Raw genomic sequence first — 25,127 nt, forward strand, 5'->3', positions numbered from 1 at the left:
TCAGGAGTTGTACAGCACCTATTGTCATTTCACTGGCAAGTAAGAGAGCCGTGATGATTCAGAGCATTAAACCACTCTGCCTGTTTTAAACGTGTGAGCAGCATGCACGGGTGCATGAGGAGGTCACGGGGGACGCGGCACCTCGGTGGGTGTCTCCATGTTAATCCCTGGTGGTGTATTTTTATATCTGCCCATTTCCATTTCGCGGACACACACCTGATATTTCCATAATGAGGAGTTTCACGGCGCCTCTGGGTGGCCAGAGACGGAGAAAAGCTGCCTCTGCTCTCACATGCAGTGGGGAGGGGGAGAGAGGGGGGGGGGGGTTAGTTATGCAACAGAAATGATGTCACTTCAGGTGAAGGCTCAAGCGGAAGTGACATCACTGGGGAGCTTGCCGGCCTAAAATCGAGGGGACACACCGGTGATGTCATCATATAATGTAGAGAGTAGGGAAATATTTGGTGCTGTGGTTACCGAGCAAAAAAAACCAACAACAGAGATCTGATTCTGCTAAACATGCACCCCCGCTCCATCACACAAAACACACACCAACACTGATCTGCTGTCCTGACATCCACAAACACACACACACAAATACATACAAACACCCCACATATCAGTGCTGTATTTGTGTGTGTGTTTTTTTTCCTTGAGTCCTCAGCTCTCCCAATAGCAAGGCAGTTTGCACATCCACACGGGATTATATAAGCCAGCTGAGGCGCACTAAAGCGCCAGTGGGTTTTTAGATCATGCCGTGTCGGAGCTCCCATCATCCACTGCTCTATTGGGCGCTAAGCAGCTGAGAGAAGAAAGAGGAAAAGAAAACGCCCAGTTATGCAAGCCACTAATACAAAACCGAAAGACATCAATTCACTGTAACAGAGAGAGGTAGATCATATGAGGGGAGGAGAGATGAGTGTCTCTGATTCCCATGGATGCATGCTGGTGTTGGAAATTATCTGTTAGTCAGAGGGGAGCTTTTTTCTCTCTCTCTCTCTCTCTTGAAATGACTTCAAGAAATGTTTGTCTTCTTTTTGGGTGCCAGTTTAAAACTATCAAATGATACATAATACGCTGTAAAATAAGCTCTGTGTGTAGAAGCTGCGGCAGGTCGTGGAGGACAATGGGGCCATTTTCCATTTTATATCTCCAACAGGTTCATCTTCAATCCCTCCATTGCTGATTTATTTTGTGTGTGTGGGTTTTCTCTTACTCCTGACCACATGGTGCTAACATGTTCTGCTGCTTCAGGCGCTGTATTTGCTTGTTTTCACATCAAAAAACACTTTGTTTTTCTCACCGAACAGACCAGAATCCCCCAACCATGCAGTGCGTAGTATACACTATAAGTGCACACTATATTCTGATGTTAATAGTGTGATGTTTGGCTGTAAATATATTAGACAATAGCCTGTTTTTATTTTATTAAAATTGTAGGTAGAAGAGGTGAGAAGTACGCTGTATGTATTTCAATGGATTTATTGGTATATTGTACATTTGAGCAGTTGTTTTACTTGTGTGAATCATATTCTACATTTTTTGATTTGCCCCTATCGTTTCTATCACACATTACTGTGCAATTATGTTTGTCCAACCATGTCATAGATTAAATGGCCACACACAATGGCCATATTGTTAAGATATGGGGATAATAGTGCCAATTGTTAAGCAGTGTCTCCGGGATGAAATTCATGGTGTTGCATTCAGTTGTTCACATGAAACGTGACAAAAATATTTGTGTCAAGAAAGATAAAAAAAATTAGAGAAGTCCAAACTTTCTCACCGTCCGCACAGCTGGTCGAATCATGGTGTGACGTAGGTGTAAATATGTGATAGTCGGTTTCGGATAGTTACAGAAAAGTAGCTGGACACAGCTCCCCCTAATCCGGCAGTAGAAAGATGAGGTGGAAGGAGGTTTCAGTAGCTGTTTGACCATCCGGCTCATTGGATTGGTTTTGGCAGAGTATACAGGCCCCTTAACACAATATCCAGGTTCAATCATAGTCTGACTTGGACTAGCAACAAAGCACATTGGCTTCTTGATATTTGGACTGACAGGACCATCTCCTTGTTTTCTGGTTCTTACTCCTTCCCCAGACATATCTAACCAATGAAAGAAGTTTTTTAACGTAACTTTTGATAAAAATATTTTTCTGTGTGAAAAGGAGAGAAGAAGAAAATGGTAAAAGAGGAAGTTTCCCAACTCATCTCTGATTCAGATCCAAAGCAAACAAACTACAAGTCTGAAAACACCCTTAATTTATCATTTTTTCCTGTCTGAATGCCCCTGTGACCTTCTAAAAGATGAGAAAATGAATCTATGAATGCATTACATACTGAAACACAGTCAGGATAAGTATGCAGTATAGGATTAGGGCACAGTAATGGGCTCCCTTGATTCATTTACACTGGCCTCACAGATAAGTAGTTGCGGCATGTCACAAGTCAACATGAAATAATGTAATAAAAGCCAAATGTAAAATGTAATACTTGCTAATTAATGGCTCGTTTTTAACCTCGTAACTTTCTTTCTGAACTTTCCTGAGTGTTTTTGCCCCGAGCTAGCGTTAATCCTCGCCTCTGGTGTTTGCATGCGTTCATCTGAGAGTATCCGCTGACATTGATGACAGAAGGGCACTCCTGTCACAGCCTGCGTCACCCCGGGGCCTCGCAGGCAGACTGGACGCTGGCCTGCACAGGCTCTGGTGTCGCCCAATAAAATCAATGGGTCTGGGGCAGGACACGCAGAGGCTTGTAGGGCAGCGAGGGTGGGAGCGCGGGGGGGTGGGAGTAGAGGGTGGCAACAACGTCGGCTTGTCGACTAGTTTTCTCTAGTACCAGTTTGTGTACAAGTTTGTGTGTGTGTGTGTGTGTGTGTGTGGAGAGCAGAGCGGAAGGGGGAGGGACACACCAGAGGGCTTTAATGTGATCACATGACCTGACACCAGCATATATATTGTATTAATACTCTGCTCTTCTCATAAGTTAGCATGTTAAATCCAGCTAGTGCCCCCAGTGTTTGCTCTAGCAGGTGTCCCCGTCAGTCACGGTGACATTGAGCATCCTGCAGTATCCTAGGCAACAAATAAGGTATCTATCGACTGATACATAAAACACACAGCCCACAGACATGGGCCAATAAATTAAAAGCCAATCATTTTTTGTCCTGGTTGACCGAGTGAGTGCTAGCACTCTAACTTTATATCTTATTAACGGGAAATATGGAGGCAGCGCAGCTTGTAAAACACAGAGGTGGAAGAGAGTGTGTCCTCGTATTAAAAGCGAGATTAGAATATGCGGGACGAGCCTGCGGTGTTTGACTGTCACCTGGGCGTCAATCAAAAGACGGCTGCACCCTCTCAGATCAGTTTAACACACACACACGTTTAATCATCAGTTGTGAGCTGCTATTACAGCCTGAAAAATTCCCACCACTGTTAGAGAAAATGGAAAAATTATACACTTGTGTCCTTTTTATTTATTTTTAATCTCCAGACATAAAGCAGCAGAGAGTCACGTTTGACAGTTTGTGGGCTTTTGTGAAAACCGTACCAAAGTGAAGAAGAGTTTTAGTTTTGCAATCCAGAAGGAAAGCTGATCCACATGCGGTCGAAGAAGGAAAATGACCTCCAGCTGCTGCGGTGTGAAGAAGAAACGATGGGTGTAAATAATGTGTGGCTCAAGAGATGAAGAGTGAGATACGTCGTGAAATTGTGCTTTGTGTGCACATTTCTAGGTCGCAAAAAAGTAAAGTAATGCGTCACTGTGACATATTTCAAGGGGGAAAGTCACAAAAAATGTGCTCTGATTTATTGCTTGGTTTGTACTGTTGAATTTTCTTAAAAGCAACATAGAGTTTGTTCTTTTTTAACCCTCTGTGGCTGATATAAAGCACTGTTGTCTACCAGTCCACTTAAAGGCTCCGTGTGGAGTTTCTGACCACTAGAGGCGCTGTGGAGCAATTTGTTTATGAGTTTATGGATGAACATGCATGCAATTGAGCACACTACCTGCACAATTCACATATGGCTTTTATCACTTCTGACTGTTACTGTAGTTTGTCACATTGTCAAGAAAGAAACTGTGGAAGAAACATTGAATAAGAGAATAATGAGAGCATTAACTGACTTTTTGGCCACTTGAGGGCAGTATAAACAACACTGACACATCATCGCTGTTTAAGTTCGTATATTGAACTTGTTAAAAAGCAGTAAACATAGCAACATTATCAGTGTTTCTGTCCACCTGAATGTGAACATATATCTAATATTCACTTTCTTTTAAAGACTCTCTTCTACCGCTGCCCAATAAAGGTATAAAACATCCCCAAAAAATAATAGAGTTTCAGCCACATCATCCCCAAAACATTAGAATTAACTTGGATAACAAAATGAAGATGCAAAAGTCATAAACAATCATTTAGGCCTTAATGTTTGAGACAGTTTTTTGTAAAAGTTAATTCAATGGGACAAATCTTTTTTTTTTCAAGCGTAAATCAAACTAGACGATTTACGCTTGTCCAAGTCGACCTGCATTTATGTTCTTCTGCCAATATGAATCATCTTTTTGTGGTCTTTAGATCAAAATATTTCTACCAAGCGAACAATTTCAATTGTTTTAAAATAGAAAAAAATGTTTTATTAACCAGAAATGTCTTAACAGGAGATTTCTAGATTATCGTTTTCATTGGATTAGCCACGTGTGCTTTAAAAGAAACACTGATTCTGTATAAATGAGACTAGCCGTAAACCAAGCAGCCATAACAACGCAGCCCTTACATCACTTATTGATTAATAATACATATCAGTGTAACTTGAAACCTGCGCTGAGGCGGCTCATGTGTGTGTTGTTGGTCATGCTAAGCTCTGGCAGCGTGGAGAGAGCCGAGGCCGCGGCGCTGTCACGCAGACGTTCAGGCGTGATCTGTGGGGACATCAGCAGTGGAGTGGAGGGTAATTACAGTAATTGAAATGTGTTCTGCGGAGGGAACTTAAATTGTCTGAGCGGGCCTGTCATGTGAAGTGATTTCAGTGTGAGGGAGTACTTTTACTGTGTTCCACTGACCCGTCTGTGTGCCGCGTTACTCTGATGTTATGTTAATATGACAGAGCAGTATTCAGCGGGAGGACTACTCGGCTCTAATGGTAGCAGTGTGTGTGTGTGTGTGTGTGTGTGTGTGTGTGTGTGTGTGTGTGTGTGTGTGTGTGTGTGTGTGTGCAGGCGTCATCCATGTACACCTTTACATTTGCCGGTACAAAGACAAAGACTGAAACTGAGAGATTAAGTGATGAGAAATTTTAAATCATGTCTTTTTTCTTATTGATTTTTATTTTCATTTGTTTGAGGGCGTCCTGAAGCTTCCACAAATATCTCAGAAACATGATATTATTTTTTGGCTGTGCACCAACTATTACTTAACCCAAACCTTCATCATGATCATCCCCCTGTTAAATAAGCTGTGATCACTTCTCATGATGTAGGAATCGATTCAGGATGAAGTTGACTAATAAAACCTTTGTTGTATTTAAGTTTAGAGTGGGAGGTTTGACTCAGAACCTTCACCCGTCTACAGTCTAAAACTTTTTAAAACAACTATTATTTCATAGATTGACAGTTTCTTTCAGACATCATGATTTCTGCTGTTTCATAATCAACATTGATTAGTTTAAATCTTGTTTAACCCTTTTCCACTTGAGTGACCCAATTAGTGTCAACCTTCATACCTCTTAGTCTCAAAATCATGACCAGAAATCATTTATACTCTGCAAAAATCAGGTCAGATGAACCTTTTTTCTGCAGACTGTATGAATATGATTTAATCCACTTTGAATTCATAGAAAAAATGTTCCTTATAACATGAGATCTGGGTTCATAATTATATAATTATATATAATTATTTTTCCTGTAAAAGAAGTAACTTAGTAGATGTTTTTACAGCTGCATCCATATGAAGGGTTTTTTTGGTCATAATTAAAATTGAAAGTCGAAATACAAAATTAAAAGAGATCAAATTAAAAAGATTATTTTACTACCCTAGTAGGAATAATCAGTCCGTAATTAAACCTAAAACTTAAAAATAAGAAATAAAATATGAAACTGCTCAGCCTGATTATTCCTAGTAGTGCAGTAAAATAATATATATTCTATTTGGACTTTTAATTTGAATTATGACCAAAAATACCCTCCATACATTCACGCCTGTGTGTGAAGCAGATTCGCTTTAATGTAAACAAACAAAAATGTGGCATCACACCTCGATATCAACCGGCTGATACAGAAGAATCACTGTACAGTCATCAAAAATATGAGCAATGAAAATAAATGAAATCAGGGTTTCTGTATTTTGTTCAGTGCACTTTCTCATAAGTCTCATAATATCCAATCAACATGGTTTTTTTAATAATCATAATAATAAACTTAATTTCCAAAGCTTTTTACAGTAAAACAAGGATCAGGATACGATAAAACAGACATTTGATAAAAGCAAAAGATGTGTCTTAAGATTTTGTTTGAAAGTGTCGACCGACTTTGAGTCCCTCAAACCCCTCAGGCAGACTGTTTCAGAGATTTGGGGCGTAATTAATGAAGGACGTCTCTCTACGCCTTTTAGTTCTGACCTCAGGAACAATTTGAAGAGGTTTGAGCCAGAGAATTTATGAAGATACAACTTAATCATGTCAGATAGATAAGATTCACATATTTAAAAACCAGTAAATGAACTCCAAACGAACCCTGCTGTATTAAAAACTCCTCAACATGAAGAAAAAAAAACTGCATCTACATTTATTGTTTCATGTGCACGACTCACATGCAAAATGATGACGCCTAACTCAACATATAGTGATTATTAATTAAACTTATAAATCAAACCAGTTAAAAACAAACAAAAAACCCTCACAATTCAAAGGATTAAAGGAATAATCCAGTTATTATTACAGTACTATATTGTGTTGTCACCTCCAGTATTAGAGCACAGGTGGATACAGGTCTCTTATTTAAAATCAGGACAATCAGGTGAATGGAGTAAAAATGGCAAAAATCGATGACGAATTATCAAAGTAATGTTATTATTGTTGTTGCTGTGCTTCTTTGTGTCTCTCTCTCCTCTCTCAACCTTGGAGGTTGAGGCAGATGGCCGCCCACCTAGCGCCTGGTTAAGAGGGTTTTTTCCTTCCTGCCATCGCCACGTGCTTGCTTATGAATGAATGTTGGGTCTCTGTAAATTAAAGAGACCTGCTGTGTATTAAAATTGCCCTTAAATAACTTTTCTTGTGATTTGGCACTATATAAACTCAATAAATTTGACTTAACTTGACTGGAATATAGATAAAACTGGTGGTAACATAAGTGAGGGGAAGACAAAATACCTTCTTAATGAATTCCCAAAGGCGTGTTTAACGTCAAATCTGAACATCTCAGCTCTTATTCTTGTTCTAGTTTATAAATGTCAGTGACTGAGAGCTGCATTTACTTCATAATCAGTTCAAGTCAAATTGCGTTCGGCCTGTAATATGTGTTATGAGACTCATAGGCTTTCTTTATTTAGCCACCGAAGCTAATTTCCTTTGTGTTTTAACATACTCAGTAGCCGCTCCCGTCGTTTCTGACAAGGTGTTTTCTGGATGTTTGATGCTTAGAGGGGAGAAAAGTGAGATAGAGAGAGAGAAGGGGTGAGAGCACGGGGGGCAACGAGCCTCTTGGTCAGGACGAGGACGGTGCAAGGGCTCAGTATTGAGGAAGAGGAGGCGAAGGAAGAGGTGTGGAGGGGATTAATAAGCGTTTGTAGTATTAAATCAATGTGCCTGGGAGCTGAGGCACCTGATTAGCATGACCCTGTCCTGCACATCAGCACATTCAGGGCTGGGGGAGGCTGATTAAGAGCCCATGCTAATTTCCTCTCAACCCTGTCAATGAAAGAGAGCAAGAGAGAGAGAGAGAGAGAGAGAAAGTAAGAAAGTCAGAGAGAAAGAAAGAGAGGATGGAAGGTGCAGGAGGACGCCTTTGTAAAGTGGTTAGTGTGCAAGTTTAATTCACATGTACAGTACATGTGTGTAGTGTCAATGGGTGCACTATTCATGCACATGTACTGTACAGAGTTATGTTGATGTGTTTCATGCTTGTTAGTGGAGTTTTGGAAGGTGAGACATGAGTTTTATGTGTCCAAATATGTGTCTTATTTTAGTTTCAGAGCAAATGTCAAGAAGAAGAACTTGAATTGATCTACTTCTATGTATTGTGTTTGTATCTAAAGCCTGATATATGTTATTCCTCTGCGCCTTAGACCTCTATCATTGTCTAAAAACTATTAAAAACACATCAGTAAGCCACATTACTGCACTAGGTGACATGTCCCTTCACTATAAGGATCACAGCCATGTTAGTATGTTTAGAAATGGCTCCAAAGACAAATATCAGCGATCACATTTTCATTCTCCAGAGAGTAGTTCTTTGGGAAATTAACAGTCTAGAGAGGAATTAGATATATCAGGCTTTGGATACACACACAATACTTATTAATTATTGGTTTGACAAAAAGAAAAATAGAGAAAATTGCCAGCCAAATCCTTTAATCACAAAATATAATGCACGATTTACTTGTTTGCAGTCACCCCCCTTTATCAAAACAAGGCGAAATCATAATTGATGTAGCCAATTGGTTTTTAGAAGTCACATAATTTGTTAAACGTGCTTTTTTTGTTTTGTTATTTAATTCCCAGTAAATGTAGCTGGAGTAATCAGCCATATTAGTCATAGTGAAACATTATTTAAAATCAGTACTTTCAGATAAATATTAAACACACAGGCTTTTCAAGGTTTAGTAGATTGATTCTCTTTGTGTGTTAGTGTGCCAGTCGGTGAGTTTTGGTTGAGTTTGGCTGAAACTGATCAGCTCAACACAAAGCTGCTCAGCTGCCTCTAAGCATTTCTGATTATTCACCAGTTGGACCCGCCGCCGCGCCGAGGAGGAGGAGTAGCTAGGACTAGCTGCTGTAGAAAAAAAACCCAGCCACGGGTGTTGAGTCTCATTAAGCTGTTTGTCGGTGCCAGCGCTCGGACACCAGCCTGAGCTGCAGTCATGCCAATCAATAAAGTACACACAGTATCCGCTCTCACCCAGTGTGTCTGCGAGCAGGTTGGCACGCATGCTGGCAAGGGATGGCAGTGCCGGGCGGGGCTAACCAGCCTCCATCACTCATTACTACAGCTCCCGTCGCTGTGCAGCTACCAACAAGCTGGGTAGAGCGTGAGGCCGGCCTGGAGGAAAGGCAGCCAGTCTTACTCGGTGCTCGGAGAAATTAATATATGACTCATTACTTGTTTCAAGAGTAATCTCATCACTGTCCTTTACTCCTTATTAGCTTAGTTGTCCATTCTCCAAAGTCTGGGTAACTCGGTCACAAGTGTAAATGAAGCATCAGAGAAACCACATAGTGACAAAATCCAGTGTTCTCGCTTAATAAAATCAACATAGATGAGATTTCCCCCCATCTGGAAAGAGAAAACTTGCGTGGAATATGAAAGTGGTGGAAGATAGAAAAGTACCAATCAACACAAGGCAAACAGCAACTAGCCAATATAAATAGAAATCAGTTACAGTTGCTCTTCTTTCTTCTTACAATTGATGCAACTTGCAGCAGTTTATACTATAAATGTACCTCACTGGGATTTAAGGGAAGGTAGAAGTATAGTCAAACTATATTCTGTAAGTGATTCAGCTCTAATTTTGATGGGAAGTATTAATTTACACACTTTCCTTACAATGTGTGAGCAGCCAACCAAATAGAGGAGAGCTGTTGAAGGGGAAACAAGGAGGAAATGCACGACGGGTGCTGAGCTCAAGAAACAGTCCTTAACTGGGAGTCGACTGACTGTGGGTGTCGACTGGAAGAAACAAAAGATGCGCCAATCTCTGTGATTGTGACCATGACCCAAATCAAAACGGCGACCTCAGTGCTAATCACAGGGCTCCCGAGAGCATCCTTTCATGTGGGCCGAGGCGAGCGCTTCAGAAACACAAGACGCTGCGGAGGTCGCCGCTGTCATTAGCTATTAGCGCCGAGGTCAAAGCTTTCATTTGGACGGGGTCGTTGTTTTTCCAGCAGCTGGAGATTGACAGCAGGGTTTTTTTTTTACCACGCAGGAAGGAGTCGCCACGGCTCCCCTCCCAGGACTGCAGCCATCCCAGCAGCCCCTCTGTTAGAATAATGTCACCCTGACCGAGATAAACGCCATTCACCGGGCCTCCTCCAAACGCTGTGAAGTTGTAACAGATGTAAAGTTAATGAGTAGCCAATCACAGATGATGGTATCTCAGTATTCTGTTAAATATATACAAATAATCCCACACTAGAAGACAAAAGGTGGACCATAAATAAAGTTTTTTGAAGTATTTCATATATAAAACTGTGAAAATAGGTCCTCCACCAAAAATAGATACACACGTGACCTTTGGTTCCATGCTAAAAATCCTCTATGTTTTCATTATCACATTCATATAATACATTAGATATTATTTGATGTATTTTATGCATGCATTACTGCAGAAATGTCACTCTGGCTGACAGTATGGACATACAGCAGCCATACTCGACACACTGTGAAGTTGAAACAGATGTACAGTGAATGAGTAGCCCATCACGGTTGAGGATGACATGATGACGGCGGTATTTCAGTCTTCTGTTAAATATATGTAAATAAACACACACTACAAGATAAAAGGTGGACCATAAATAAAGTTGTCTGAAGCGTTTCATATATAAAACTGTGAAAATAGGTCCTCCACCAAAAATAGATACACATGTGACCTTATGTTCCATGCCAGCACATAGCAAAAATCCACTATGTATTAATATATCACATTCATAAAATGCATTGAATATTATATTGTGTATTTTGAAGCATGCATTTCTGCACGAGTGTCACGCTGGCTGAGATAATAGCCATACATCAGCCCTACTTGAAACACTGTGAAGTTGTAACAGATGCACAGTTAATCACACATAATCTCACACTACAAGATTAAAGCTGAAAATAAAGCTTTTATAAAATATTTTATCCCTCAGTTTGCTCAGTTAACTTTTAATTTATTTAAGCATTTAAGTCATGAGCCACTGTAAAATAAAAATGAACATAAAAACTGTCATTTTACTGCAGGTTTTTTATAGAGTTGTTGTACAGCTCTGGTCAGTTAGAAGCCTTTAATGTGTCAGAGGTGGCTGACATGATTAGCCAATAGTTAATGTTTCATAGAAGCTAAATCTATCAGCAGATCAATATATTTGTCTCCTCTTGTAGAGGACTGTTAAACATTGTGTATCATGTGGACCTGTCCTTTTTTTTCCGACACTAACCCATCCACAGCACAGACTAGTCCCCGTGTATCTGTCAGCCTGTCAGTCTCTGTCTGCCTCCCCCCCAGGGGTGCCGCTGTGCTTAAATATCCCTCCAGGCAGGAGCCAAAACTCTGACAGGGGCTCAGCCGATCCTTAAAAGATGGAAAGTGAAGATGTGAAACCTCCAGAATCTGGCGAGGAAGGATTGATTTGAAATAGGTGTCCGCTCAGATAGACGCTGGGGGAGGCTCGCTGCCTTGAGGCGTAGTTATTTGCCCCGTCTTCCTCCAACAATCCCCATCTTTGGCCCTCACTGCAGGCAACAAGCTGCTCAGAGACACGGCTATCTGAGCTTCATACGTACGCTATATGAACACTGACACGCTCAGTATTATGCAGGAGAACAGAGTGCATCCTTGCATGAAAAATCTGCAGGGACTTCAGCCTTTTCTTCCGAGGTAGAGCGTGGTCAGCCAAACCCAGGGGCACGTTGGCGCAGCAAACTGCAGCCCGATCCCAGTGAAGGCACAGTGCATGCTGGGAGGTCACTGTGAAGGTCACTGCACTTTTCAGTGTGTAGCTAAACATGGATGTTAATACAGAGAATCCATAGGACCCGAGAAGCACTCCGGGCCAGCCGATCCTCGAAGCCATGCAAATGAGTTGGATCCTCTTGCCCTGGAAAGCTCCGACATCACATAGTTGCTTTCAAGATTTTCTCAGAAACTCTCCGAACCTGAGGCATTTGTTCTGTAGAGACCAGCTGAGTTCTCATGTCTGTAGATATAATGTGGGTTAAAGAAGGGTTCAAATAATATGTGCTTTCTGAAGCTGAAAGTTGCCAAAACAGCATTTTGACACTTGAACTGTCTGCTGACATACAGGATGCTGAAAGTGTTTTAATATTTGCCATTTAGGGCAGAATGAATGGTACTGCTGATACATATTATACCTCATTTGTCTATGCCAATCTATGCAAAAACTTCAGTATTAGAACATCTATTTGCTGTTATACATGGAGTTATGTGTCTGACTCTTGACTCTGTGCAGTGAAATGTAAGGTTATGGTTGAATTGTCATTTCTAACGGTTCGGATTTTTAAAAAAGACACAACATGTTCATTAGAAAGCTTTAGAGGTGCTGATAGGTGGACTTTCTGTCTCATTTGCACGGAGCTAAGCTTGCTATTTTTTTTCCATATTTCTAGTCCTTGTGCTGACAAATCAGTGTAAATCAGGGAAAACAGAGTCTCTTAAAGTTTTCCAAACAAACTCATCTTGCACAAATCCTTTCAAATGCATGTATAACAATATTTAATGCTTATTGTATCTACTTAGATATTATATTATACTGTAGCACAAGATTAACACGGAAAGCTTTCTTTAAGGGACATTGCACATTAATGGACACAGGTATCAATAAATACACGTGTAAATGCACCAGTTAGCACGACTGCTAATTTGCATCTGTTGTCCCCTGGCAGGTCACACACACACACACACACATACACACACACACACACACACACACACACACACACACACACACACACACACACACACACACACACACACACACACACAAAACAAGACAAGAATACATAACACAATCGTAAGACAACTATAAAGTGATGGGATGGTTATCACCGTTGCCTAAGCTACCATACAGAGAGCTAGCTGACCAATCAGAGCCATGAATATTTTCAAGAACTAAACAAGAGGTTATGCCAAATTGTAAAGGTTTAGTACAAAATATTTAGAATGAAACATATTCCTGATGGTATTTTTGGCTACATGTCGACCAAAATCTGACCTAAATAAAACAGCTGCTTAGTGGGATAAAAAGTCAATATCAGCTCAGTGTATTTAGATTTTAGTGCTGCAAGTAATGATTAATCTGTCAGTTATTTTCATGATTAACCAATTGCACTATAAAATGTTGTGAAATGGTGAATAATGCCGTCTTCCAACGGCCAAGGTGACTTTATCAAATATCATCTTTTGTCCAGTCCACAATCTTTAATATATAATAATCAGTTTAGTATCATAGAAAACTATAGAAACCAGAAAACATTCACAATTAAGGGGCTAGAATCAGTGAATTTGTCATTTTTCCTCTTAAGAAAATGACTTAAATTCCACTCCAATTAATCGATTATGCAAATAGCTGGTGATTAATTGAATAGTTGGCAACTAATCAACTTAATCATTGCGGTTCTATCAGATTTAAAGTCATACAGCTGCAGTTGCTTTTATGATTTACGTAGACGAGTGTTTACCTCTCTCTCTCTCTCTCTCTCTCTCTCTCTCTCTCTCTCTCTCTCTCTCTCTCTCTCTCTCTCTCTCTCTCTCTCTCTCTCTCTCTCTCTCTCTCTCTCGGCCACATTTGCCTGCAATTGAGCCTCTCTGAGGTTTCTTCAACTTTCATGTCACCTTGAAATCCCGCACTATTAAACAGCCCGGACTGTCAACAATCAATACATTTGGCTGGAACCTCTATCCCTCTTTTGTCTCTGCAAATGAGGCTGATGGATGAAAAAGAGCCCCGGTGCCCTCTCTTAGGTAATGTGCTACGAATGGCCGTGTCAATACCTTCAGGGTTAACGGGACAGAGGGATGGAGACGGCAGAGACGAGGGAGGGGGTAGGAGCAGGGTCAACTCTCAGGACAACTTAATATTTAATCAACCCACACCACTAGTAACCCTAAACTCCCACAATTCCCTCCGGTCGAGAAAGGAGACAAGTAGGAGAGAGAAGGGGGGGAAGGGGGAAACGGAGAAAGGCGACATGAGGTTAGGGGTGGATGGGTGAGGGCAAGAGACGACACTTTATCTTTCAAATTGTCTTGTGCTCTGACTGAGTGCGAATTAAGTGAGAGACAGAAATGGAAAAAGAGAGAAAGAAAAGATGAGACGGATGGGGGAGGAAAGGAGGGGTAGGCGGGGTGGGGGGGGCGACGTTTGCTGGGTGACGGAGACGGCGAGAGAGATGACCGTGTGCAATAGACGGAGACAGGCAGACGAAAGAAAAATGGCAGACGGGCGAATGGCGGCGTTTAAGTGTTCTTCTTCATCATACAGATTGGAGCTGGGGTTGCCGGGGCTGTTTCGGGCAAGGTTAAAAGAAGCCATAAGCACATTGTGATGTTGAATGATGACATGATGGGTACAGGTGGGACGGGGAGCGGAGACATTACGGTGCCGGGTCAAAAACACACTCATAAAGGTGCTCGCAAGTGATGTGAAACGCTCCTAACAGCTTCAGTCATTTCCAGTCCATTATCATAAAATAGATAGCTCCAGCCCTCTGTTTTGATTGGCAGAGGCAGGTTTAAGAGATTTATACACAATAAACATACAATGTGAAGATATAATAGTTAGTTCATATATTAATAACACAATATTTATTTCATAACTACCTCATTTTTTATTAAAATAGTAATACTGACCTCACATGTGGCACCTACAGCATGATTTATTCATTTTATCCCAAAATTAAGAAGAGTTGGACCAAAAAATGAACAACTTATGTATGACTTTAGATATATAGGTGCAAAGGTTTTGGCCTGATGTGGCACAAGGATAATAGTCCGTGAGCCAGAGGGGTTGGTCGTTACCGAAAAAGTGGCAAAGGCTACCATACCTTTTCTGAAAGCCTGGAATCTCAGCTTTTCAATGATGTATGATGGCCATCTGACAAGAGTAGCTGTTTTGAGTTATCACACATAATGTAAACTAAGGTTGAGAAAAATAATGCGTATAAATCAAGCAGAACACTGACAGCAGAAAATCTATATTTGACATATTGGAATATTTTATTTTGTTATGTTTGGTATCATTTTAAAGGGGAGACTCCGGGCTTTCATTTAAATCCTTTTGTGAACATTTTGGATAAGTACAGCCAACCCTGGAGCTCTTCAAACTTTTAATCACACACATTTTCCTGCCATTTTCGCCTAAGTCATCTTTTGTCTTTTAATCCTGTGGCACCAGGGAGCATCAAAGAAACAAAATCCAAACACTGAAATACTGGCATGACCCTAAGGATTCAGAAAATGTATCATTTACCCATATTATCTGATTTGGAGGGGGAGATTTTCAGTGTTATATCAGACATGGCGTTTGAGAAAATAATGCCTATAAATTAAGCAGAACACTGACATAGCTGAAAATCTAAAAAACGGTATAACAAATAACAAATGAGACATGGATTCCTATGTTTTAAGGAGTGGTAAACCCAATTATGACATTGCCATTACTGTAAAAGGTCAAGGTCATGACTTTTAGGCATGGTCAATGACATTTTATGACATTTTCGTACAGATTGCATCATTCAAGGCCACGACACTAATCAAACTCCTCGTCGGAATCCTCAGCAGAGGAATAGGATTGTTTCTCATCAGCAAAGTCATCCTTCTGGTTTTTGCACTGTCTTGCATGGCATAGATCAGTGCAGGCCAAGTTGTTGGCAACACACTGACATGATGGAGTGACACAGTCCCTCTTGCATGAGCAGGACAGAAACTCAAGTACTGCTTGTGGACCGATGGAGACATTGAACCAGTCTATGGAGAGCTGCAAGTCACCATCTTGGTCCACTCTAGACCACCCATGCTCAACTGGGGAAGGAACTTCAGGGTTGTTCTTGAGGCATCTTCTCCAGATAGCACCTTGATAGTTAGCTCTGAGACAGTGCTTCCTGAGAGAATCTGAGCATGGAGGTAACTGCCAGGATTCTACGCCTTTCTTTGCACAAAAAAGTGCATACCTCATTTCATTGATGTTGGTGATTCTGGACTTGGAGCTGTACATTTGACATGTGAACTCCTGTTAGACTGCATACAACTCAGGTGTCATTGTCCAGCCTGCCCCAACCTTCTGAAAGGTCTCACAGAAGTATTCATTCTTCTGAAGAAGTTTTAGGGCTGACACTTTACCACGACCTGCAAATGCACTTACAGTGTCGCAGCCTGTGTATGCGTGTAAACCAGGCAAAGCCTGACACAACTGTGAACCCAGACCACGAGCGAGTTGTGAGATGTTTACGTAACTGGTGCGATTCTTTGTCCCTGACTTCAGGAACAGGTCACATGTGAGTGCATCACTGGTAGCCAGGCTTATCACCAAGACATCAGTGTCATCAGACACAAGGATGACAGATTTGTGACCAGTCCTTGAAGCATGGCAAGTATGGAGTAGCATACGGGTGTCAGCCTCTTCCTGAGTGGACGACAGGTCTGCTACCTTGTGCACTCCCTGTTGGGTCAGCTTGTAAGACTTGTAAGACAATCTTTGGTTGTAGTGTACAGAACCTTTTCACAGAGTCTTGTTCTAGACTGTTCTTTGCCCCACTCTTTGAGCAAGAAGGTAGCAAGATTTGTTTTGTTGTTGTTGCTTTGTAGGAACTTCTTCCATTGCTGAACTCTGTACCCTGCAGTGATCTGTCTGACCTCTGCGCCTGAGTCTGCACCTCTGGCCACTCTCTCCATGTGTTTGATAGAAGCCTCATTATATACATCAAAAACAATGTCAACACGGGTGCTGTGACTTGCTTCAGTTAGCACAGTGGACAAGACATAGTCTGAAATATCAGGAAATGTCTTGCCATCACCGTTCAGCTTCTGAACAAGTGCCATGCCATCTATTACGCAGCTGAAATTTAATGGCAATGATTCAGCAACACATGGGAATTTGAACAGTTGCTTGGCAAGTGAGGATTTGCAAGTCTTCCTCACATTGCCATCTGGTGAAGCAAGAGCCCACGGAAGTGGTCCAAGGGGATGAGATAACACCTCCTTCAGGTTGAGCTGTCTACTCTGTGCAATCAGTACCATGTGGCCAAATATTCGATTATCAGCTTTGAGGATAACTTCTTTATTCCCAGTTTTGCATGTCTTTGCCTTTCCCTGCATTGAGGAGAATGTTTTCAGTTTCTTCTTGGAGAGTGGTGCATGGAACTGCTTTGCAGGAGGATTACTCTCAACACGCTCAGCAGAGAAGGTTCTGTAGGCATTCTCGCCAATGGTGTGTGCATTCAGAAGGTCTTCAGCAACATCTGCTGGTGCTGTACTTCCAGTAGACAGAGAAACAAGGGACTCACCACCTGCAAATGGATTTATCCAACTAGAATCCAACAGATCCACAGTGCTTGTAATGTGTTCTTCATCTTTGGCAATTCTGCTTTGCCCAAGGTCCTTGTGAGAACAGTCACTTTGTTGGAGTTCCAGGGAGCTTTTCAATATAGACAAGTAAGTGCTTTTGTACTCAGGAGTAAGGTCATATCTTGAGACAGCTGCTGGGTTCAAGCTGAACCCTTTTGTGCCTCCAGCTGTCTGAGTGTCCCGATTGACAGTTTCCTCTAGGGTCTGGTCAATCGGAACCCTGCCAAATGTGTTTGTTGCACTCAGCTGGGCCGAAACCTTCACAGAGAAACATGTACAGACCTGGTTTCTCATGTTCAATGTGGCTCATCTCTGAGTAGTAAGCAGTGAGTGACCTTGCATAATTCAGATTATCATAGGCAAAGGTCCAGGGGATGATTGATCGAATGCTAGCCATGTGCAATGCCCAGTTACCTTCACGTGATGCCCTCACAAGGTTTAGTACAACCTCCACCATGTCAATATATGACATCCAGAAGCTGGCCAGTGGACCTTGCTAAGACCTGAGATGCTGCAGGAATTCACAGAAGTACTGATGGACCTTTCTGAAAACTGTACGGTCAAGTGATTCTTCTACAGTGGTTGATGATATACCCTCAGAAAAGACACTCAAGACTAGGGGCAGGATATCTAGGAGATCGTGGGCATCAGGATGGTTCTCTGTGAGCCACTGGGGAAACTGATTCCAGACTAGCCTCAGGAGGGCTTCATACATGATTTTGTGGAATCTCAGAGATCTATTGTACTTATGGCCATCCAAAACACCACTGACAGATCCCTCAGCCACAGCTCCATATTCAATGCATATGTCCCTTAGGCCTGCAGCCTGGAAGCGCTTCCCAATCACACCCAAGAACATACAGATGGTGTGAAAGACTCCAACTCTTGGCACAATGTTGGGAAACCTGTCTCTATGTGCCCACAGAATTTCTGTAACTTTACAGTAGAGAGCCTGATCAAAGGCAACTGACATGTTGCTGATGTGTAAGGAAGTCATGATGTTTTTACTTTGAAGGAGAATCTCATGAACAGTTGCCATGTGGGTGGCCGGGGCATTGATGGTTGGCAGATAGCTGACAACACTGGGAATAACATCAACAGAGTTTGATGCTAAGATGTTGTAACCTGTCCAGCTAGGGACACTTTGATTTGTGGCACAGTGCAGTCTGCATACCAACCATAAGAAGTCTTGACTTCAACATAGGATCTAGTTGGAGGATGACACCTAGTTCCCACAGCATACACTGGCAGAGCTGGCAAAGATACAGAGACAGTTCTCTGTTTGCTCTTGGGCACATCACAAGCTGGTTTAGGCAGTTCAGGACCGAACATCCGAGGCTGCACTGCTATACTATTGACCCTATGGGATGTTCCAAAAAAATAATCGAAAACATTTTCTGCCATCGTTGCATTCTGTTTTTATTCACTTTTTGTTTTTATTTATACATTACAAGCTCATTATTTATACATTTTATTTCTGACTGGCTACTATTATATGTTTAAACTGCTTAAACCGCAATGATAACTTTTAAGGTGGCCTCATCCAATATATACATGTCAAGTTTGAACATTTCTCCAAATTAGCGCCTATTTTAGTAAATGAAGCCTCATTTGTATATTTAGCCATTACTTTTGAGAAAATCTGCTATACAAGCAATACTTGTCTTAATGTATGTGATAAACTGGGAGAGTTTTGTGGTGATGTATAAAAGTTTTCTTATTTACCAGAGTCGCCCGAGAACAAGGCATTCATTTTTTAATGTAAATTACATGAAAGTGGGGACCTGATATAAATTATATTTGGTGGATATGTATTAAGGACCCTTTGAACTATCTAAAAATGCTGAATAACAACTTTTTCTAAAAAAGATTTACCTCAGACTTCAACAAATTAGCCTAGGGGTAATAGTACACTACATGTTTCTGTCTTTGAAAACGCCATGTCTGATATAACACTGAAAATCTCCCCCTCCAAATCAGATAATATGGGTAAATGATACATTTTCTGAATCCTTAGAGTCATGCCAGTATTTCAGTGTTTGGATTTTGTTTCTTTGATGCTCCCTGGTGCCACAGGATTAAAAGACAAAAGATGACTTAGGTGGAAATGGCAGGAAAATGTGTGTGATTAAAAGTTTGAAGAACTCCAGGGTTGGCTGTACTTATCCAAAATGTTCACAAAAGGATTTAAATGAAAGCCCAGAGTCTCCCCTTTAAAATGATACCAAACATAACAAAATAAAATATTCCAATATGTCCAATATAGATTTTCAGCTGTCAGTGTTCTGCTTGATTTATACGCATTATTTTTCTCAACCTTAGTTTACATTATGTGTGATAACTCAAAACAGCTACTCTTGTCAGATGGCCATCATACATCATTGAAAAGCTGAGATTCCAGGCTTTCAGAAAAGGTATGGTAGCCTTTGCCACTTTTTCGGTAACGGTTTCCATATTTTGAGGCCCTGGCTCACGGACTATAAAGGTCAGGGGATGTTGGGACACTAAAACCATTAACATTCATCTCTTAGGTGCAAATTACCATACAAAACTTTATGGTAATATAATTAGTAGTTGTTAAGATATCTTCTAAAGTTCATTTTATGGTTTTAAATGGGTGTGATTTTCACATATGTCTCTTTCATACAAAGGCTGAATATACAGCATGTCTCTGTTAGTAGGATGAGGATCTTTATTACATGTTGTTTTGTTTTTTTAATCTCCTGCTGCCTCTGTGTTTTTAACCTTCAGATGAGGATCATGGGACACTTAAGATTTTACCTTAGCATCACTTTAGATTCACTTTATTTTAAATTGTAAGTGTGTACATCTGTATTATCTGAGGTGGATGATACCGACTGGCCAATATCTGACTTTTCCTCAAAGATAAAATCCCAGTTCATTTCATTTTTATATTTCTTATTACAGCATGGCTGCAGCAGCTTGTATTTAAAGAGGAGATATTGCAGAAAACAAAAGTGGTATTGTTTGGTGACATGAAAACATGAAGCAGGTGTTCTCTGCTGCTTTATTAAGACAGATCGACTGTTTCAACAACTTGTTGATTTGATGACATTGCACCATTTTGTCTCATAGTGTAGAAAAATGAATATTCAGTACCTTTCTTTTTTTTTAATGTGCATGTGAATCAGTTTTGAATGCATCTGAATGGATCCATGTAGCCCATCAGCACAGCCACTTCTCCTGCTGTAGTTACTGGTTAAAACTCAGCGGAGGGTGAACGATAAGCACCCAGCCGACCGTGGCCATCGCTTGGCGCCCTCCGCCACTGCAGCTGTTAACTGCTGCCGATCAGCCCGCTTGTGGGCTCAGGGTGGCTTTCCCAACGAACCGGCCCAGCGTCATGAAGCTTTAGGTGTACTAAGAGGGAGGAGGAGGAGGTGGAGGGGGATTAGTGAATCTCTGATTGAGAGAAGGGTGTGTGTGTTGGGGGGGGGGGCAGGTTAGAGATGAATGGCAGCAGGTAGGCAAGCAGATGGGCCGCCAGGAACCCCGGTGGGTCCCTGTGGAGGTGCAGGCGGCCGAGTTCAGCACAGAGCTCACCCTGCCCGGCGTCAGCACTTTAGGGAGAAGCTGGGAAAAGTGCTGAGGTGGCAGCCACGTGCGGAGATGAGGTGAAGTGGTGAAAATTTAACCAGCCTGATTAAAGTTTGCGTGTGCATGTTAAACAGGAGAGAGGGCAAGAGAGAGAGAGAGAGAGAGAGAGAGAGAGAGAGAGAGAGAGAGAGAGAGAGAGAGAGAGAGAGAGAGAGAGAGAGAGGGACAGATGCTGAGAGGTGAAGTGTGAGAGGGCAGGAGGTGAGTGGAGAAGAAAAAAAAGGACAGGTTTAGGAAGACTTCCTGTGTCTGCTTCTCCAATATGATGCTAATTTTACCTGACACCTCAGGGCATAGCACAGCTTTTTTTTTCTTCTTTTTTTTTTTTAATGACCCTGACTTGACCTCAAAACTAACATCATATCCCTCTTCCAGTTTTGCTTCTTGATAATTAGCTGCAAGGACGGCGTTTGTTTCAAGGACGCGGGCTACATCCCTGCATCCCTGCATCCCTGCACTGCGGCCTCGCTCATATACATGCCAGAGCCCCGTAGCACTTTTGTTGACTGCCGTTCACATGACGCTACATAAAGCAGCCAGTGAGCTCTGTGGTCTGCAGAGAAGTGTGCTGAGAGCGAGAGAGAGAGAGAGAGAGAGAGAGAGAGAGAGAGAGAGAGAGGGAGAGAGAGAAGGAGGGAAGCTGCGTGATTACATAAGGTTGGGTAACAGGCTCACTGTGGGGAAACACACTCACTAGACAGTGTTGATGGAGTCTTTCACAGGCCTGATGGGGTGTTGATTAGGATGTGCTCACACACAAGGAGCAGATGCTGAAATGGATTCTAATGTGCTTTTTTCTCTCTTCTCTCTGCTTTATATTCATCACTTCTTTCAACTACCCCCTCCTCCTCTTTCATTACCCCTTTGGCTGTTCTCCTCTCCTATCTGTGTGCACACCAAAATCACATCCCATTCTCTTTCCCCCTCCACCACCACCACCTTCCTTTCCTTCTTCTTTCCAGGTGCGGTGCGAGCCTCCAGCATCTTCCCCATCCTCAGCGTCATCCTGCTCTTCATGGGAGGCCTGTGTATAGCTGCCAGTGAGTTCTACAAGTCACGCCACAACATCATCCTCAGCGCAGGGATCTTCTTTGTGTCTGCAGGTGAGTCGGGGGGAAAAAAACACACAAAATGAGACAGGGGGTTTAGGGATTGTTGGGGGAGTATCAGCTAAACATGTGCGTATCTGGTTTTTATTGATGTTATGTATTTAATGACCTTCATGTCTGCCTCTTGCAGCTGTTTTGCAATAAAGGACTTTCACTGACTTATGAATAGCAGCTAACAAAATATATTATTTAGCAGTGTTTTTATAGATTACATAAAAGTGATATAAGTGTGAAAGTTTGCTTAGTTGTCTCCATGCCACCTTAATTAAACTCCATCCACTCTGTGTCAAACCCTTCTGCAGCTGTGCTATAATACTTTTATATTATGTTATATTGTCCATATTTGACCATTTATTAGTAGGAATAAGCAGAAATTATGTATGCATTCAGACTGAAAGGATGCTGAAGAGTGAAATTAATCTATAAACAGATTATTTCATTCCAGTTCAAACAAAATATTAACAGTTATCTAATTATTGTACAAATAAAACTGTAGGTGGTTAGAACATTTAATTATATCATTACTTGCTGATGAACTTTATACATTTCAAGATATATTTTATTTAGATCAACAAATAACTCAATTGAATTTTAGCACCAAATAGTAGATTGGCACCATGATTCTTGTATTTCATTCATTTCTATAATTCAACAAAATTGAGTATTTTATGGTGGATTATGGGAGTTGTTTGACATTTTAGGAGATTTTGGATTTGGAGAGTTTGATGAGAACATTGATACCACTTTGATATCTGTCCGTTAAATAGAAGGCCAGCCAGTCAGCTTAGCTTAGCACAAAGTCAAGAAACATAGCAACAAATAGCTAGTCTGACTCTGTCCAAAGGTAACAAAATCCATCTATCAACCACTGTCAATAACAATATCGTTTGTTTAATCTGTTTAGAAAAGTTTAGAAGTGCTGGTAGACAACGGCTATTGTTTCTCTATGCTTCTAGTCTTCGTGCTAAGCTAAGCGGCTGCTGGCTGTAGTTTCATATTTACTCTACAAACATGACAGTGGTATCAATCTTCTCACCTAACTCTCTGCCAGAAAGCAAATAAATGTTTTTCCCCCAAAAATGCCAAAACATTCCTTTAAGTATTTGTCATTTATCACTATTGTACAACCCCATGAATTCAAAAAGCAACGTAAGCACCGGTCTGTTTTGGGTTGTTGTTCGTCTTCTGTGCTGCGTCTACAAGTCACTTCTTCTTTTCGTCCTTCTTTTGTCTTCCTTTCTTTTCTCTTGATCCTGTTGCTAGGCTAAAAGCCACCCATTGGGATTCATCTCTAAAAATATGGTGTCCCTGACACACTTTCCTTACGATCCATCTTCCCAGATATACCATGTCAAACATTTCTCCGTGTGTGACTAAACTAACAGTGAAAGTACTGTATATATGATGAGCTAGACCACAGAGCTCAGCCCCGGCGTGGATTATTTTATGCTCTGTCCCAAATGATCTGCATCAAGACCTGAAGCCTTCCTGTTTCTCACTGCAAGGGCAAAGATTAGGAGTCTAATATCAGTCATGTTGGATGAAGAGTTGGACAGGATTAGTACACTGTGTACAGTGCATGAATCAGCTCTCATATTTGGTATGATACTGCATATTAAGTTAAGTATACACCGAGAATAACTCAGCCTGTGAGCTCATCCTGACTTGTTTTCTTCTTCTCTTTGTCATTTTCCTCCCTCTCCTGTACCCATGAACCCATTACCCATAACCAACCCCTCTCCTGTTGTATGGCGCCCATCCTGCACCTCTCAACCCTTCAGGCCTGAGCAACATCATCGGGATCATCGTGTACATATCAGCCAACTCGGGGGACCCATCAAAAAGCGACTCCAAGAAAAACAGCTACTCATACGGTTGGTCCTTCTACTTCGGCGCCCTCTCCTTCATCATGGCTGAGATGGTGGGCGTCTTGGCCGTGCACATGTTCATCGACCGCCATCGACAGCTCCGAATAGGGGCGCGCGCAGCCGACTACCTCCAAGGCTCGGCCATAACGCGGATCCCCAGCTACCGCTATCGCTACCGGCGCCGCTCGCGCTCGTCCTCCCGCTCCACAGACCCATCACACTCTCGCGACACCTCGCCAGTGGGCCTCAAGGGCTTCAGCGCGCTGCCATCCACGGAGATCTCCATGTACACGCTGCCCCGGGACACCCTCAAGTCCTCTGGCACGCCCACCGCCACCTACAACTCTGAGAGGGACCACAACTTCCTGCAAGTCCACAACTGCATCCAGAAGGACCTGAAAGACTCGAGCCACACCAACACAGCAAACCGCCGCACCACGCCGGTATGAGGGAGTCGACACAGGCCAGGCCAGCCCGGCGGCGAAAGGAGACCAGGAGACACGGGAACCCCTGTGGGTGTGGTATGCCCCAGGAGAAGATGGATTTCCATGTTTATAGACATTTGTTCTTTTTGTTCAGCTGCATGACTTTTCCATTACCATTGTTGAGAGAGTTTCAACAAGTCTGCTGTGTTCCTGGATTGAATGGCAGAAGAGTGAGTGGGTCAGGTTGTCCCGAGAGAGTGAGATCGGTCATTTTTTTGCGCAGGGTTTGTTTATGAGGTTTACGGGGCACTGAACGGGAGGGCGGGATGGGCATTTATGAGACAAAGAATTGATTTCATGATTTCATAGCCCTTTGGTTTGACAGTTTCGCCCCACAGTTTGGTTGGAGCAACAGGTCAAGCTCCCCCTCAGCCAGCCCACCACTCATACACACTCTTTTATTTATTGACTCATTTGTTCATTTTTTTTGCATTAAAACTGTGAATTGTTACAGCTTGGGATTCAGTAAGAATTAGCCCAATCTGTAATCTCTAACAAAGGTACTATATATATGTATTACTTTTATAAATAAATTATTACGTTAATAATC

At 41.9% G+C, this 25,127-nt stretch overlaps 1 protein-coding gene across 1 annotated transcript in view; it reads left to right on the plus strand.

Annotated features, from left to right (window-relative positions):
- Positions 1 to 24,541, plus strand: part of cacng2a (calcium channel, voltage-dependent, gamma subunit 2a) — a 73,359-nt gene extending 48,818 nt beyond the window's left edge. Inside the window, exons 3-4 of the mRNA XM_062438893.1 lie at positions 22,078 to 22,218; positions 24,006 to 24,541. Coding sequence (XP_062294877.1) covers positions 22,078 to 22,218; positions 24,006 to 24,541 — 677 coding nt within the window. The remainder of the gene's footprint in view (positions 1 to 22,077; positions 22,219 to 24,005) is intronic.
- Positions 24,542 to 25,127: the final 586 nt, after the last annotated feature.

The sequence above is a fragment of the Scomber scombrus genome, chromosome 18 (genome assembly GCF_963691925.1).
Source record: "Scomber scombrus chromosome 18, fScoSco1.1, whole genome shotgun sequence".
NCBI classification, from domain to species: Eukaryota; Metazoa; Chordata; class Actinopteri; order Scombriformes; family Scombridae; genus Scomber; species Scomber scombrus.